Source organism: Acipenser ruthenus, chromosome 6, assembly GCF_902713425.1.
Source record: "Acipenser ruthenus chromosome 6, fAciRut3.2 maternal haplotype, whole genome shotgun sequence".
In the NCBI taxonomy this organism is placed as follows: Eukaryota; Metazoa; Chordata; class Actinopteri; order Acipenseriformes; family Acipenseridae; genus Acipenser; species Acipenser ruthenus.
In genome coordinates this window covers 24,435,104-24,453,062 of record NC_081194.1, presented here as the reverse complement: position 1 = coordinate 24,453,062, position 17,959 = coordinate 24,435,104, and the positions used below count along the sequence as shown (strand labels likewise).

The window sequence follows — 17,959 nt, the reverse complement described above, 5'->3', positions numbered from 1 at the left end:
GGGTCATGTTGTATCCCATGGTTAAATTATAAATTGCATGACAATTTTCTTGCCATTTTGTCTTTGCAAGACATTATCTCTTAAGTAGAGGTGATTTGATTTTGGAAAGTGCTGGTTATAGGCTACATTCCGTAAAAGAGAAACAGCTTATTTTTATGAAACAGTGGAATGTTTGTCTGTGTGTGTGTGTGTGTGTGTATATATATATATATATATATATATATATATATATATATATATATATATATATATATATAATTCAAGCTAATGTCATTAGTTATTCTGTACATTAAATGTATAAACATTCCAGCTAACATGTGCAATATGTATATATCTTGTAAATATTAAATATATCAATTATAAAAATAATAAAAAAGTGTTTGGTATATGATATTAACTGATTGTGCCGAGTTAAATTAAAGTAACATATTATTTAAATAAATCCCAGGCTGGCTAAAATGCTAGTATTTTTTTTGTTTTACCTCCATTGTTTAATTTCTAGTTTATATTTTGCAGCAACCTTCATTTCTAAACTGCCTTTATACAGCTATACCTATGGGTGTTAACTGAAATATTACTGAATAATAACATGGATTTGATAAGATAAAATGTCAGCCGTCTTTACTCTGTGTACTCAATTTATAAATTCTGACACCTCCATGCCTCCTGAAGTAAAACCCCTTGACCTCTGATTTGACGTCATGTCCTATTTTAAAAACCAGATAACATACTCAGACTCAGCCACTCTGTATTCAGATTAAATATGTTACACAGGAAAGTGGTGCAGCCCGCCTCCCCCTGTTGCTTATCTATGCCTATTACAAAAGAAAAAGAAAAAAAAAACTGCCAACGCATAAAAAAAGAAAAAATACTTCTACTCTGCACCAGAAGTATAATTTTTGTGCACACACTGGCGGCTATATGCAGCAGCTGAAGTTATAAATGTAACAATAAATACCAGTGCCTTTAAGTTTCTAAAAATACAGTTAAAAGACAAAGCCTATATATTATTTAATAAAGCTTTTAATGTAAAAATGTTTAACTCGAATGTATTTAACATAATAGGACAATGATACTCTAGCCATTTAATTTCTGATCATGTATAGTATTCTGAGTATGCTTTGTAAAGGACACTGGTAGCAGCTTGTTATATTAACATTAAGACTACAGGGGTCGCTGGTGCACAGTGAGCCGAGGACACCCTGGCCGACCTAAACCCTCCCCCCCGGGCGACGCTCGGCCAATTGCGTGCCACCCCCTGGGAGCTCCCGTCCATGGTCGGCTGTGGAATAGCCTGGACTCAAACCGGTGATGTCCAGACTATAGGGCGCAACCTGCACTCCACACGGAGCGCCTTTACCGGATGCGCCACTCGGGAGCCCCTCATAGGCTGTATTTTATAATTATTCCTGGTTTTACTACCGTCGCTTCTTAATCACTTTATTACTACTTTACGTGACTCTGAGATCACCAATTATGATCTTTGTATGTAAATACATTTGAGCTACAATTGACAGCACAGTTTGACATTTTAGCCATTATATGATGTACAATTAAAAGGAAACGGTTCCAGTTACCAAATTTCTGGGTTGCTACAAACTGTTAAGCTTTAAATTCTTCACCAATGATAAAAGCAAAATCGTATTTTTTATGGATATATAGACAGGTAGGTTTTATTTAAGCCACCAAAACAAAATCTTACAAGAAAGATGTTTTACACAGCCACATTAAGAATAGTTTTCCAAAAATGCTTTGCAGCATCTTACACATTGTTCGTAAACAGTTTCAAAATCCTCTTCATTCCCCTAAAAAAGAAAATAAATATAAACATGTTATCATATATATATATATATATATATATATATATATATATATACACACACACACACACACTATTTGGACATAAATTAATACATCAAAAATAAAAATATTTTTTTTTTACAGATTAGTCAAATGGTCAAAATAATTGTATAGTTTCCAATCTAATTTTCAATTTAAAAGAAAGACAAGTGTGCTTAAAATACTGTATCACAGCATGTTCATGTCAGCTCACAAATTGGCTTGCTAATTCTCCTAGGCAGTTACATGAGTTTAAATTAAATCTGTTACCGATAACCAGCAATTCTGTCAAGATAAGAGAGAGGTTTCTAGCACATTTCCAGTTTTTCCTTCCTTAAAGTTAGATTACATTGTATTTTACTCAACAACTGATACAAATGTTAGAAGCTGTTCATTACATTACATTTCCTTCTGAATTTCCAGTTGTGTTATTAAAAGTAGAAAAAGTAGAACTCCAGAAAGACTTACGTGGACTTAATACTAAGATGTATAAACCAGCCTTGTCTGGTAAATCCTTGTTAATCAAATGTTGTTCATTTGCTTTTCAAACCACACTAAATTAATTATAATATACCAATATTTAACAGCTGCTGTACTGCAGTGTAAAAAAAAAAAAAAAAAGTTTTAGGACATCTACAACTACAGTTTCACTGCTACAATGTGACACATTAGCTGCTATAATGGATAGTAGTGAAGGTTATAGATTTTAAAGTGTTACAGAACAACCTATATAGTTTAATAGAAATACATTATGTTTCCCCAAATCAGCTGGACAATACATTTCTCAACATTTACTCACCAGGAGAAAAAAATACTTTTATAAGGATTGCAATGTATCCAGATCACACTCCCTCCTGCAACAATGCTGGTTTTCTGTTCCCAGAATACACCACTCATTTCAATCAGAGCACCAGAATTGTTGCAGGAGGGAGCAAGAACTCGATACACTGCAATGTTTCTAAGAAACAATTATCTTTCTCCTGGTGAATGTTCCTGGGTAAAAGTTGACAAAAGTAAGTCCCAAGTTTATTTCCCTGTAACACTAATACAGTATACGCAAAACTGTATTTTAAAATGTCCATGCAAAGTTTCATCAAATGGCAAGTTGTTTCCAATTACAAGCCAGAAGTGATGCTTAAAGGGTACATAAGGACCTTTTATTTTATTGTGTTACATGTTCCCATGTGTTGCTACAACTGTTTACGTAAGGTGTATGTATTATTATTATTATATTTTTTTTACATTTTGACCACTTTTTTAAAACTTTTAAATTGCACTCCCTGCCTCAAGATGGCTCCACGTGTACCTCTCAGAACTACATTTCCCATCATCCTCCTGCTCACTGGTAAATCTCTCAGTTACACATATGAGCAGGAGGATGATGGGGTTAGGGATTACAGTCATCGTAATATTCCAAAATCCTCCCTAAATGCAACCTTTGTGTATTATGCATGCACTGGAAAAAATATGTCGGTAAAAATATGTTTGTTCTCAGCCGAAAAAGATAAAATAAATAAAACAGAACAGGCTATTTTTCAATGTCAAGTTCAGAGAATCTCACTACATACTATGGAGTATCAAGTATAGTATGTCTGGCCTATAAACCCTGAGCAATTTATCTACTCTCCATGTGGCGCAGCAAGATATAAAGTCTCTATTTCACAAATTCAGAATTTTAAGTTTTACCTCATAAATTTGTTAACAAAATATAATTGAGGGGAAAAACAACTTAAGTAGCAGGCAATAGATTTACTTACAAAATCTAAATGAAGTGGATTATTATAAACTGCAAAATGATAACTTACGTAATAGGGATCTTGAATGATCAGCTGTTTTTGTGGGTCGTAGCTCCCAAGAAGCTCAATTTTAGCTTTGCAATTTTTCACCTGGCTAGCTTTCTTTTTCAGGTCCCTGGAATATCAGAAAGAACATTATTTAACTGACATGATCGCTTTAACATTACACACGAATGTTGGCATTTAGTTTCCCATGCATGCTTTATATTCTAAAAATAAAATGAAAAATATTTATTTATAAAAGCCTTTAATTATAAACACAAGTCGCTATATACTGATATTCCTTCCTTAAACCACAGACAGTAAACTAGCAACTGAAAAAAAAAGATTGTTCATATTTTTCCAATCAACACATTATGTTGTAAAAAGACTTGTTAAGCTGATTACCAGCAAAATCCACCACATAAACAAGACCATGCTCCTAGAGAGTATGAAAATATTTGTATTCAGCAACGAGCAGGTTAAACTGTTGAAAACACTAACTTCAAATTATAAATGCTAGATGTTGTGAACAAAAACAGTTTTAAACAAACACATTTTGAATGATCTTTTCACTATTTAAACAAAGTACATTGTAGAAGTTGTTTACCTCTGAAACATACATTTTCCATTTTTTGAATATTTAACAACCAGTACTGTATGCACATTAAATGCACATGTGACAGACTGTCTTGCATGATGCACTGCCGTTAGGATTCTGACCCCTAGCCTGGTGTCTAAAGGTCCTTCAACACCAAGTGCGTCGCATCAAAGCGTCAGCGTAACAGTCATCTTCTGGAGGCTGTACTTCTTATGGAGGCTTTCACACCGGTTGCATAGTGTAAGTACACTGCACTGTGCAAACAAGTTGCAGGCATTAAAGTGTACATATTAATTAATCATTATTTTATAAAAGGGTGCAAACCTAATTTCTTGTTTAAAAAATACTTTACAGCACACGCTAAATGGTTATGAAGCTCACAACCAGCAGACCTGGGGTCAATTAGAATTATAATTACACTTACAGCAGCATTGTTTGCTGAAATTACAAATACACTGCTATTTTGTTCAATTACAATTATGCTGCAGTAATTACAATTATACTACAGAAGTAACAAACAACTACACACATTAACATGTTTACCAAGCAATAATCACAGGTACAAATACAGAAACATACTACATAACATTTTTGTCATTCAGCAAAATTATGTTGATATGCAGTGGATCACACATTTATCAGATTATGACATTCTAAAAAAAAAAAAATGTACGACAAATATGTAATTGACCTGTAATTAATCAATTGTATGGTATAATTGCAATTACAATAACACAGGTGTGCCTAGGTTCAACTACAATTAAAATTACATTGTAATGGAAATGAATTACGAATTAGACAATTACAATTGTAATTAACCCCAAGGTCAGCTTTGCAGTGCATCTGACAGAACTCTAACAGCAGACCAATCTTTTTTTTTCTGCAAAAAGACATTACATTTTATCAATTAGTTATAATGAGATAGTAATTCTGTAACTTAGTGCTGAAAGTACCAACATGCAAAATTTACCTGTAAATGGGTTTCTTCCAGATGTAACCAACTTCACACATGAACTCCAATTCCCATGATCCAACAGTAGGGAGATTACATCAATTACCGTGATCGCGGAAGAGGAAGCTGATGACGTTTTCACTTCCGGATGCACCTCCCAAGAGGCCGAGATCCCCCTTGAGTGATTGAGCTTTCACCTTCCTGGCCTGTTTTCCAGTTCGCAGGTCTTTAGGCACTTGGTGATCCATTGTGAAAGAATCTGTTTTGAAACTGGTCTTCTAAGGTTTGCCGACGAAAAGGAAACAAATAGTTGCCCAGTAGGTCTGGCTTCCCAGGTCCTGCAAATCTTGTCGCCAACAGCCCTCATGATGTCCAATTTGTATAGTCTCATATCCTCCTTGGATTTATGTGGAGGTGGAAATATCTAAGTGGAACTCAGATACCCCTTCTGGCAGAAAGTTCTGCAGAGGATTGCAGCGCTCATCAATGTCTAGGGCATGTAGGTAACTTATCTTAGGACTGGCTACATTGTGGCACAACTGGACATATAAAGGATCTTATCATAGAGCCTTTTAAGAACTTGCATACTGGGTGATGTTTGCCCACCTCGTGCCCCTCCCATCCAGGGAGGATCCCTGCTAGTACAGAGAAAGACACTTTGCTCAAAGAAGTGACCAATCCCTGGTTGTGTAGGTACCGTAGGTAATCTAGGTACTTCAGAAGGGAGATAGCTACAGGATCTACAGCATTCTCCCTGCACCAGGCGATGAAATCCCTCCACTTCATTCAAGCTGCATGTTGTCAACTGTAAGTAAGCTGGGCTGTTGTGCAGTGAAGTGCCTTCGTGTTGAGACAGAAGATCCCAGCAGGTTGGTAGTCTTTGTGACTCGCAGTACAATAGATCTACCAGGTCTGAGTACCAATAACTCTTTGTGCCCAGCTTTTCTTCATTGACACCTCCTCCAGAGCTCTTCCTAGACTGCTGGAATGCTGGTCAAATGACATTTCTAGAAGCTTGGATTGAATTTCACTTGAGAATAGAAGGCTGAAGACAATGGAAGCACCAGAGGAGCATGCACAAAGATTTATTGTGTCACAGCTGGCCTAGAGTTGGTACTTTCCTTCTCTGAAGTGACCAAGAAGAAAATGGATAAGGGCCACACAGTCATGCACGGCCTTATGGGCAAGGTACCACCGGGAATGAAAACGGCATCAACTTCCTCTTCCGGGGTCATGGTGATCAATGTAATCTCTCAGTTGGATCATGGGAATTGGAGTTCATGCGTGAAGTTGGGGTTCATCTGGTAGGAACATTAATTCTGTTCTTATAGGAAAAATTGTGATCACTGACAGCTGCGCTTCAGGATGATTGACACCTCTGATGTGAAAGCAACTTGTAAAAATATGGCACACCCAGACGCACTTGGTGTGAAAAGACCTTTCCACACTTATTTGGAGAATGTATGCTCGCTGGTTCACGCTCAGCCAGTGTCATGTTGCACAAGCACTTTATAAATAATATTTAAAATCTGTGTTATACAAAAATAAACAAAAAGAATATACATGGTTGATATTACAGTGCTCCCTCGCTATAAGGCTCTCGGTTATAACGCGCCTCGGATATAACGCTCCTACAGCATGTCCCCGCAATTCCCTATACTAGTGATTCATGCAATATTTCTACAGTAAATACAGTACCGGTGTTGTTCAAACTGTAAACAACTTCTCAGTCTAACTTCCGTTTCTGTCTCTCCCTTTTGATACAGTATCTGAACTGAAGAAAAGCTGTGCTGGCACTTTAACACAGACATCTTATTCAGCATTAATTTTATAACAAACTAAATATTAAGCCTATTACGTGGTTATCTTTCCTAATGTATTTACTTTTTTGCTGCGAGAGGAGCTTTCTCCGGGAGACGTGAATCTTCAGCTTCGCTTCAGCCCGGCTCCGGCAGCCGAACCTGGGGCGAGCCCATTCCCTCTTCCCCTCTCTCGACCCGCTCTCCTTCTCGCACTAGGTTTGCTTGTCTGTCGCTTCGAACTGAATTCCCGTTCGCCGTTTAGCCAGGCAATTTATAGTTTAAAAACTGCTAACTAAAATGATCCACGAGTGGGAATGTTACCTTTTTTTTTTCTTTGTAAAAAATATAGCGTTGACTATATGGTGCTTTATGCATGGTTAATTCACGAAAAGTTACATTTTTGCTTCACTATATGTGCATTATAGAGAGGGAGTTATTTTATTTTGTATTTTAGTCAGATGTGTGTTGTTATCTGTCCCATGGCGCCCCTCCCCCCTCCCCCGTTTATAACGCTCATATTGTGTGCCCCCTGAGACCCGCGTTACAGCGAGGGAGCACTGTATTTAATTTAATTGAATTTAATAAAAGTAGAGTTTGTGGGTTTCATTAGGTATTCCTAAAAATAAAAAAATAAAATAAAATAAATTTAGCTGCTTTTGTGACAGTGAAAATTGGCATCATTGTTGTTAAGCACAGCAAATTGGCCACGACTGAAAAGTAAGGCAACCGGCAAGATGTAGCGAGGCAACATTTCTTTTGGTCTTGTGACACTTGGCCCCCAGAATCCAAAGGTTTTTCTTGTTCTAAGTAACCTAGGTAACCTTATTGTTTGCTATTTAAACTGCTATGATTACATTTTAGCAGTTTGCACTTCTACATAACAAATATGCCTTTGATTATAAAACCTTTAAATATACCCTCCTGCATTTTAATATTAATTAGGTCATTTGTATTTGGAAGGAGAATTCCTCTCCCTAAAAGAAAACTAAATGGAAACCCAAATTACCTGAAAGGTAGTACCAAAACAGCGTGAGAAAAATGGGAGACTTATTTTTATTTTTCCAAGGAAACCCCAACAAGCTGTTCTCCAGATACATGTATATGCAAAAATGATATTTGTGACATATGTTCTAGTAAATAAAAAAAACACACACAGCTTAACAACAAAGGTATAAACTGTCAGGCCACTTTATTATGACCTGTATATTTGCTGATCACAGTGTTGAAACAACATGTTAAGTTACTGGAAGGTTTCTCAAGGTATGTTAATCTATTCAGTCAATAATATTAATATAATTGGTGCAGAGAGGTGGTAGGCAGAGGATCATGATGATGAATGATTTATTTTAAAACATGCTCAATTGGATTTTGGATTGTGGTTGCCATGGAAGATGCTGGAAGTCATGCTCATCAAACCATTTGCACACAATTCTGGCATGGTGGATGAGTGTAATCAAGGGACCTATGGCATACCAGGAGAACACACCAGGACAAAGCCCAATCAAATCAAGTAGACAGATCCTAATAATGTGGCCAAACAGTGTACTTTACTTTTTATTGGACCCACTCTCCAGCCAGCATTAAAGTCTCTGAACCAGCATGACCAGTTGAAATTTAGCTAATCATAAACTGAGGTTCAACAACCATCTATGACCAGTGATGGTAATGGCTGGGATTTCCAAAAAGTGAATAGAATTGTTCAATTTTCTGTTTAAAAAAAAATACACAGTAATACAAAGAAGCTGTCATAGTAAACTATAATCATACAGAGTTACATAAAAAGCAAAAAAATGTTACATAAATCAATATTGGCAGTAATGTAGTATGGTACATGAGTTATTTCCTTTTTCCAGTGCACTTACACATACCTTAAATTGCTTTCATCCATGCAGAGAATATAATCAAATGTTGCAAAATCGTCCTTTGTAACCTAAAAGGGAAAGTCAGAATTTGTGAAGGTTGAGTAGCATTATGGTATCGTCATCAGCTTTCAAATACAAATGGTTATCTAAGGATTTATTTGCAATTATAAACCTCACATCAACATTCAGATTTAATACTATATTAGATCTTACATTTAGGTCACTGCCATCCCTAAAATATGGGGTTGAAAGCCACCAAAAATATAAGCAATATGAGGACAGTTATTTTAAAATCACATAAAATTAATAACAATTTCCATTTTTATCAAAATTACTAGTGTCATCCAAATTAGTGGTTCTCAAGACACCCCCATACATGCCCAGACTCTAAGGTAGTCCAAGTAGTTACAATCAGAGTCTGTGAAATCTGCTGTTTAAATCAGAAACTGAGGCCCAATCTCCAATATTATTTGAACTCAGAATACATTGATAATGCAGTTGAATTATGCAATTTTAGTTTTATGCACAGTAGGAAGCAATTGAAAGGGCTGAAACAGCTGGGGTATATTTTCAAAGCGCTTTTGGAAGTCTTTAATTGGAAGAAAAAAAAACAAAACACCTGCTAATATTACAAAACTAGAACCAAAACAATGAATTTATACAATTGGTAACAGCCTAGAGTCCACCTTTTTTATGTCAAAGAAGGTTGAATAGTTATAATCCCTATAAAATCTTGATTTCTTGACGTAACTTAGATATTCAAGCTTGTTTATTTGTTAAGCGTCCAAAGGTTGGTCAATTACCAGGGTCCTAACACCTAAATAGTCTATGCACTGACTATTTGCCGTATTCGCTTGAGTAAAAGTCGACCTCGTGTAAAAGTCGAGCCCCCCATTGTGAGGGTATGAATTCTTTTTTTTTTTTCATTTGTTATTGAAACAGATGGTAAGTTTAGTGAAACAGAAAACAAAAATGAACTCCTGAAATCAAAACTGTTGTTAGAGTGCACTTCAGGCGTTAGTTTTTCTAAACACATGTTTTAGATATCCTGACGGTTTTTGAGCAGCAGATTTGCAAAAATAACTATTTTATAAGCACTTCTACCTAGAACTGCCAGACGCGTACTACAATACAGTACACTTTTTTTGTTTTGTTTTTTTGTATAGCCTACAATAGTATTATTTTAATATACAACCCCCACCGCACGGAAGTATGTATTTCAATGGAATGTGGGAGGTGGTGTGGTCTGGCTGTAACTCAGTGAAACTGCATCTGTTTTATGTGACAGCTCCTGGATCTAAACAAACCTGGGATTAATTTTTTTTATATATACGGAACGAAATTGTTTTTGCCAAATCTTGAGATGTTTGCCTTTTGATTTGAGAGAAATTAGAAGCATTTGCTCTGGCAACAAGGATGGAGGTGCGCTGTTTCCACAGGAGCACTCTGCTGCAGGGTCACGCTGTAACAATCAGCCCTTAGCCTATAGCCAACTATATACTCCCAGAATTTAGAACTAGTTACTGTGCCAAATATAAGAATATCTAAAATATTTAAGTACAGAAGGATTGATTGACAGTGAAAAAAACACATAACTTGCACTATTTGCTTAACACAAGAAAAACTATTTGCACTCCAACAAGGACATTAAATCAAGCTTGCAAAAAAAAACAAAAAAGAAAAAAACAAAACAAAACGCAGCGCTTGCACAGGTGAGCGTGCACAAGTCATTGCAATAACCTCAACATACAATTAATTCGGAATGAATAATATTAACAATAAAGGAGAGCGTACATTTGAACTTCATCCCACATGAATTAATTGACTGTAAGGTTGCAATGTTCCGTTTGTTTAAAGCCAGTACAACAAAAAAAAAAAAAATACAAGACGTGGGCTACAAGCTCAGTAGCAAAAAATATGCGCATTTAAAAAATAATATCCAAGTCAGCCATCCAGCAAGAAAAAATGATTAAACTGAGTTTATCTCACCCATTTGAGAGAAGTGTAGCAATGAGATCTTCTGAGTTTTAGCATGCAAATTAAATCTTTGTTAATTAATTTGTAATCCATAAAGGAAAGATAGGCAACACAGCAGCAGTGTAGTGTATCTTAGAAGCATGTTCAGTGAAACAGAACGAGTCCGCTCTCTCTGAACTAAGTTAACCTGATCTTAACCGAACTTTCTTGCTTTTCATGCATGCGCTAATACAAACTATTGATAAAGAAAAATAACAAACAAGCGGCAGTCCCTCCCAGCAGACCTGCAGGTGCACGGCTAAGTACTGTATGTGAACTTACCCCGCGCACAGGGCTCCCCTGGGTCCTAAACCCTGCTAGGTACAGACAGGGATTGTAGTAACCACACACCGGCCATGACTTTTGCAGACATTAAAGGTTTGCTGACAAAGTTTTTTTTTTTTTTTTTCACTCATGTATTAGTCGACCCCCCCAACTTCAGGATTGTGTTTTGGGGTTAAATTTCTCGAGTTATACTGGAGCAAATATGGTAACAGCAGTTTACAAAGAAATGTCCAAGATAATTGTATAACTGAACTACAATGGAAAGAATATCGAAGAAAGGAATTCATTTGAACTTACTGTAAGGAAATTCTTAAAGGATTAAAAGGCTATTAAAAAAAAAAAAAAAAAAAAAAGATACTGTATTCCTTTCAATTTAAGACACTTTTTATACCAATTTTTTCTTCTCGAAAATGGCCTGCATCTTCAATTTGAGTATAGTAACGCGTGTATTAAAATCACCTAAACAAAAAGACGTGACTGTCCAAGTACACAAACAGGAACGTGACTGACTGCTCATGAAGACAAACATAAACGTTACTGTCTGATCTCAAATCATCCACGGCATAAAGGCAGCCATTTTCAAGGAAGTGGGAGGCATTGTCTAAGAGATGTCAAGTTATAGAGAGCACTCCTCCAACTCCGAGAATGATGACTAGGATAGATTTGTTGTTGTTACAGGCATGTTAATGTATCAATATAAAATATGGTTTACCAATAAGCTTAATAGATGAGTGCACTCCTTTGTATACATGGCTCTTATATGGGTAATTGAGGTTTTACCTTTGTAAATGCATCTTTATTTGACGTGGGTGGAGAATGCTGAGACAAGCATGATGTTGTGGCTCAGAGCCAACCCTGCAATTTACTGTATTTACCTTATATTTCTATTTTATGTTAAAAGCTCCATTTTTAGTGTGCTTGTGTTTTTCGATGATCATATTCATAGCTGTTACCCTTTATAGCTTAAGCTGTCAGTGACAGGTTTGTTTCCTATAACTCATTTGTGGTTTTGTTTTGATCGTAAGACTGAATGGAATGCAGGAGTAATACTTTGTGGCTTGGAGTGTTAAGTGCAAGTTCTAAAGGGTGTAATCCAGTCATTATTGTTGGAAACTGTAGAGCCTGATAATTTTCTGTTACTATCTAAAATCACAGAACATTTAAGTGAGTGTTATACCATATATATGTGCTTGTAAAACAAGTTTAGTAAACAAAGTACTGTATTTCAAGTGTTATTGCGCTAATAAAATGTCTATTACAAAAATAAAACAAAAAACACTAGATGTTAAACAAAGTTTTATTGAATATATACTTTGGCCAATGCAAGTCGCTATACTTGTGCTGTAAAAGGGCTACACATTGTCAGACCTGACTGTTGAATGAATTGTGAAATCTACTTTGTAGATATATGCACATTTACTTATTTATTTAATATACTGTAGCTTGAACGTATTGCTTTTCTGAATCCGAAAACTAAAATAATTAAATGTAAAAACTTCCTACGTGTATGTTTTGTACACATTGGTATGGAAATATGATGTTTTAAATTACTGCTCCCCTACAATAATCATGCTCTGTACCTTGTTTATTCTCACCACCAGTGCTTCAGACTCTCAGGTTTGCTGGGAGTCACTCATAGTAAACATAAACAAAACTCCTTACTGCATTTTTATACACACTGATGTCTGCAATTACTGTACTGTTTTTTACTTAATACTTCTTGAATGGTCAACTTTTTAAAATCTAAACCTATTTTTATTTTTTTCTCATATGCAATTCCTTCGTAGTTGAGGTATAACACAATCACGCTCAACACTGGGTTTAGAAACTGTTGATCAGATGAATTCGATACCAAAGCCTGGGGTTTCAATGACGTTTCGCTGTGGCCGCCGAAAGTTTCATGATTTTACAGAGAAGACATCCAATGAGATCGATTGTATAACTCTGTTTACTTTAGGAGTGTGTTACACTAATGCAGAATTATGTAAAAAGCTAAACATCTATGTAGTCCGTGGCTCTTACCCACCAGCTTTAACGATGATGAATTTCACTTTAAAAACCTGTTGACCCAGACATGCTTTGATCTTAATGCACAGAATTAAATGAGGTCTGAACCACTGGTTGCTCTGTTTTAACCATATGGCTTTGGAATGTCAGCAGCCAATCAGAATGCAGGGAATTTCCAAGTATGATCTGGCCAAGTCTCTCGAGTCACATTAAGAAACCATTCTTTGCAAAATGTAAAATATTTTTTTTTTATGTGGCCTTTTGGACACTAAAATGGCCACAGCTATTAATGCTGTGACACAACAACATAGCATTTTTTAGGGGGAGCATTCTTTAATAATCTAGGAGAGAGGTCCCAGAACTTTCTTGGCATGCATCCTACTATGACATAAGGCATCCTGACTGGGGCACTGGACAATGATATAAAATGTATGGTAGAGCTGACATCAAGACATTAAGTGTTAGATTACAAATAAGCAGAAGCAGCTAATATTGCTTTGTCTGGTTTCAGGGTAATTTAGGAGACAAGATACCTCCGCCCCCCGGCCCCCGCACCCCCCCGGGTTTCCCTAGAGCCCAGTGTGATAACCACTAATATTTGAGTGATTCAGCTTCAAGCTAAAAATACAAACAAAAAAAAAAGTGAATATGCAGTGTCTGCTGCAAACACTTAATACATATGCAGTGTCAGCTGCAAACTTGGCAAATGGATGCAGAAGGTAGATGACCAGAGCAGGAATTATGCGTCCAAGCCGAAGGAGAAGACAGTTCAATTACGTTTGTTTAAAAAAAAAAAAATTACTTGTCATTGTTGCTTTTAGATTAACTAGGCAACGTCAGTGAATTGAAACAAGTGAGTTGCGAGGATATTTTTGTTGTTGAAACTTGAAAAATAGATTGCAGGTTATACCATGAGCCTATAGAAACACAGCTTTTAGACAGCAGTAGCGAATTAGGTACTAACTTATCCTGATGTGTGCTTCATCAAGAGATAGTTGCGTTTATAGTGGACACGGACAGGTTGAAAAGTGAAAAAAAAAAAAAACTTTGAAGGTTTGATTGGAATCACAGCTCATGCTCTGACGTCGCCGCTGGAAGCGGATTTGCTGATGACACTGATTCATTTTCTAATATGTCAAAGTGTGTGCCTGTATGACTGATATGGCCAGAGGGTAAATCAGTGTGACAGTTAAACGATTCATTTTTGAGGATGAGTGACTTACAAGGTACATAATAGGAAGTGACATTATCAGTAGGAAGTGATATTATTAAGTTATATAATAAGTGCAATAAAGAAAATAGCTTAAATTGAGACCTCTCTGTCTCAGTATTTTTAAATGTGCTTATCTGAAGATCTTGGTCACACACACACACACACACACACACCTTTAAAAGGGGACTATAGGGATACAGTGGATCAAAGACAAAAATCTGAGCGAAAATGAATTCTTTACTCATACACTTTGTGTGGGTACTAAAAGACAAGCAATTCGTTTTAATGAGATCAAAGGACGTCAAGACAAATTCAGCTAATTTAATTCATCACTTGTCTTCAAAGGGAATAGACTTGAAGTAACATAGCAAATCCCTGAAATCCCTCTTTCAGTATTGCAGTATGAGATGTAATGCAAGGGTTATCTGATAGCGAATTTAAAGATTAAAAACTGCCACTAATGCTTTTTAAACAAACAAAAAAAAACAGTTTATGCATTTAGGCATGCATTTAAGTGTGGTATGTGTATTATACATCTGAAGTGGCAATTACATATATGATACCCTCACTTACAGGGCCCAATATTATATAATAACTTTATTAGAAGTGGAATGAAAGCAGAACAGTTTTACATTATTTCACATTATATACAAAACATTTTCTAATTCTTTTTTTTTTTCTTTTTTTTTTCTTTTTTTAAGTATAAACAGACCTCTGATAAGGATGTTTTGTTTTATAAATTTGTGCTTTCTCTATCCAGCAGTAACCTAAATTACTGTATGAGGTTACTATCTCAAATGGTCTATGTGCAGCAGTGTTATAGTTAATAACATCTAAACGTCTTACACAGATAAACCTGTAACCCAACATTAAGGATTTCCAAGTGCATATAAAGAGTTAACATACATACACATGCAGGGGAATACAGAAAAGGAAATCAAATACAACTGTAATTTCATTAAATTTTGTTCCACATTCTTCACCTGCTTCATTGTGTTTCAATGAAGCAAAGTGCAAATGATTAGCCATGTCAAGTTAAAAATTATTTAAGTTGTTTCAAAGATACATATTTAGATACCCCTTATTTCAAAAGCCTTGAATTCTGATACAGTCACAAATGTTTTTACTGTTTTAACTGGAAATGAATACTTTCATTAAAATCTACTGATTGAAGGAAGTGAAGGACTGCTCTGTAATTCAGGGGTATTATAAACACAGCAGAACATTTAGATCCTGTCAGACCTTAATCCCAGACTTTTTTTTTGTAGGTTAATGACTTAAAACATCAAACCAAGTATTAGTGTTTTGCTATTTTGAAGGGCCATGTTAAAGTGGGTATAAAAGAACTGTCGAGGAAAAACTAATATATATATATATATATATATATATATATATATATATATATATATATATATATATATATATATATATATATATATATATATATACACACACAGTACTGTGCAAAAGTTTTAGGCAGGTGTGAAAAAATGCTGTAAAGTAAGAATGCTTTCAAAAATAGACGTGTTAATAGTTTATATTTATCAATTAACAAAATGCAAAGTGAGTGAACAGAAGAAAAATCTACATCAAATCAATATTTGGTGTGACCACCCTTTGCCTTCAAAACAGCATCAATTCTTCTAGGTACACTTGCACACAGTTTTTGAAGGAACTCGGCAGGTAGGTTGGCCCAAACATCTTGGAGAAATAACCACAGTTCTTCTGTGGATTTAGGCAGCCTCAGTTGCTTCTCTCTCTTCATGTAATCCCAGACAGACTCGATGATGTTGAGATCAGGGCTCTGTGGGGGCCATACCATCACTTCCAGGACTCCTTGTTCTTCTTTACGCTGAAGATAGTTCTAAATAAACTTTCGCTGTATGTTTGGGGTCGTTGTCATTCTGCAGAATAAATTTGGGGCCAATCAGATGCCTCCCTGATGGTATTGCATGATGGATAAGTATCTGCCTGTACTTCTCAGCATTGAGACCATTCATTCTGACCAAATCCCCGACTCCATTTGCAGAAATGCAGCCCCAAACTTGCAAGGAACCTCCACCATGCTTCACGGTTGCCTGCAGACACTCATTCATGTACCGCTCTCCAGCCCTTCGGCGAACAAACTGCCTTCTGCTACAGCCAAATATTTCAAATTTTGACTCATCAGTCCAGAGCGCCTGCTGCCATTTTTCTGCACCCAGTTCCTGTGTTTTCATGCATAGTTGAGTCGCTTGGCCTTGTTTCCACGTCGGAGGTATGGCTTTTTGGCCGCAAGTCTTCCATGAAGGCCACTTCTGACCAGACTTCTCCGGACAGTAGATGGGTGTACCAGGGTCCCACTGTTTTCTGCCAATTCTGAGCTGATGGCACTGCTGGACATCTTCCGATTGCGAAGGGAAGTAAGCATGATGTGTCTTTCATTTGCTGCAGTAAGTTTCCTTGGCCGACCACTGCGTCTACAGTCCTCAGCATTGCCCGTTTCTTTGTGCTTCTTCAAAAGAGCTTGGACAGCACATCTGGAAACCCCTGTCTGCCTTGAAATTTCTGCCTGAGAGAGACCTTGCTGATACAGTAGAACTACCTTGTGTCTTGTTGCTGTGCTCAGTCTTGCCATGGTGTTTGACTTTTGACAGTAAACTGTCTTCAGCAACCTCACCTTGTTAGCTGAGTTTGGCTGTTCCTCACCCAGTTTTATTCCTCCTACACAGCTGTTTCTGTTTCAGTTAATGATTGTGTTTCAACCTACATATTGAATTGATGATCATTAGCACCTGTTTGGTATAATTGTTTAATCATACACCTGACTATATGCCTACAAAATCCCTGACTTTGTGCAAGTGTACCTAGAAGAACTGATGCTGTTTTGAAGGCAAAAGGTGGTCACACCAAATATGGATTTGATTTAGATTTTTCTTCTGTTCACTCACTTTGCATTTAGTTAATTGATAAATATAATCTATTAACATGTCTACTTTTGAAAGCATTCTTACTTTACAGCATTTTTTTCACACCTGCCTAAAACTTTTGCACAGTACTGTGTGTGTATATATATATATATATATATATATATATATATATATGCCAAGGCCTAACTGAAAATATCATATTTATTTTAAGATTAGCCTTGGCCTTGTAGCCTCGAATAAATCAGGCTAGCGTATACAAATTAATGTGATATTTTCAGTTGGGCCATGGCTAAGGCCCTGTGAAAATCGTGGAAATTTTCTTCAAAATTCATGGCAGTGTCGTAAAGTATCGTATTCCGTGGAATATGTACAGAAATATATTATACATTACGTGTACAGATTATTATTATTTTTTTTAAAACAGAAAATATACAGATAAATACACTGACATCAAAGTTATTCAAGCACTTTACAATAGCTTGTGAAATGGTGTTGTAAATGCTTGTGTAAAGTGTATTTGCAAGGACAGCTTTCAGTTCTAGTACGTTAGGTGCATGTTCACCATTTAGGTCTTGCAAAACAAATACAATGTGTAAACCATACTTAACTTGTGCATCAATCGACTAACCAGACTATTTTACCAATTCCATAATCTCCTGCTTGTGATACTCGGCAACTTTAGGTAAGTATTCACGTCT

The 17,959-nt window shown here is 36.2% G+C and overlaps 1 protein-coding gene across 2 annotated transcripts in view; it reads right to left on the bottom strand.

Annotated features, from left to right (window-relative positions):
* Nucleotides 1–1,642: 1,642 nt before the first annotated feature.
* The window catches only part of acp1 (acid phosphatase 1), a 31,999-nt gene continuing 15,682 nt past the window's right edge, over nucleotides 1,643–17,959 (bottom strand). For both annotated transcript variants that reach the window (XM_034017259.2, XM_034017258.2), the window contains exons 4-6: nucleotides 8,838–8,899; nucleotides 3,645–3,750; nucleotides 1,643–1,805 (exon numbers count right to left, since the gene is read on the bottom strand). In XM_034017259.2, coding sequence (XP_033873150.1) covers nucleotides 1,728–1,805; nucleotides 3,645–3,750; nucleotides 8,838–8,899 — 246 coding nt within the window. In that variant the 3' untranslated portion in view covers nucleotides 1,643–1,727. The remainder of the gene's footprint in view (nucleotides 1,806–3,644; nucleotides 3,751–8,837; nucleotides 8,900–17,959) is intronic.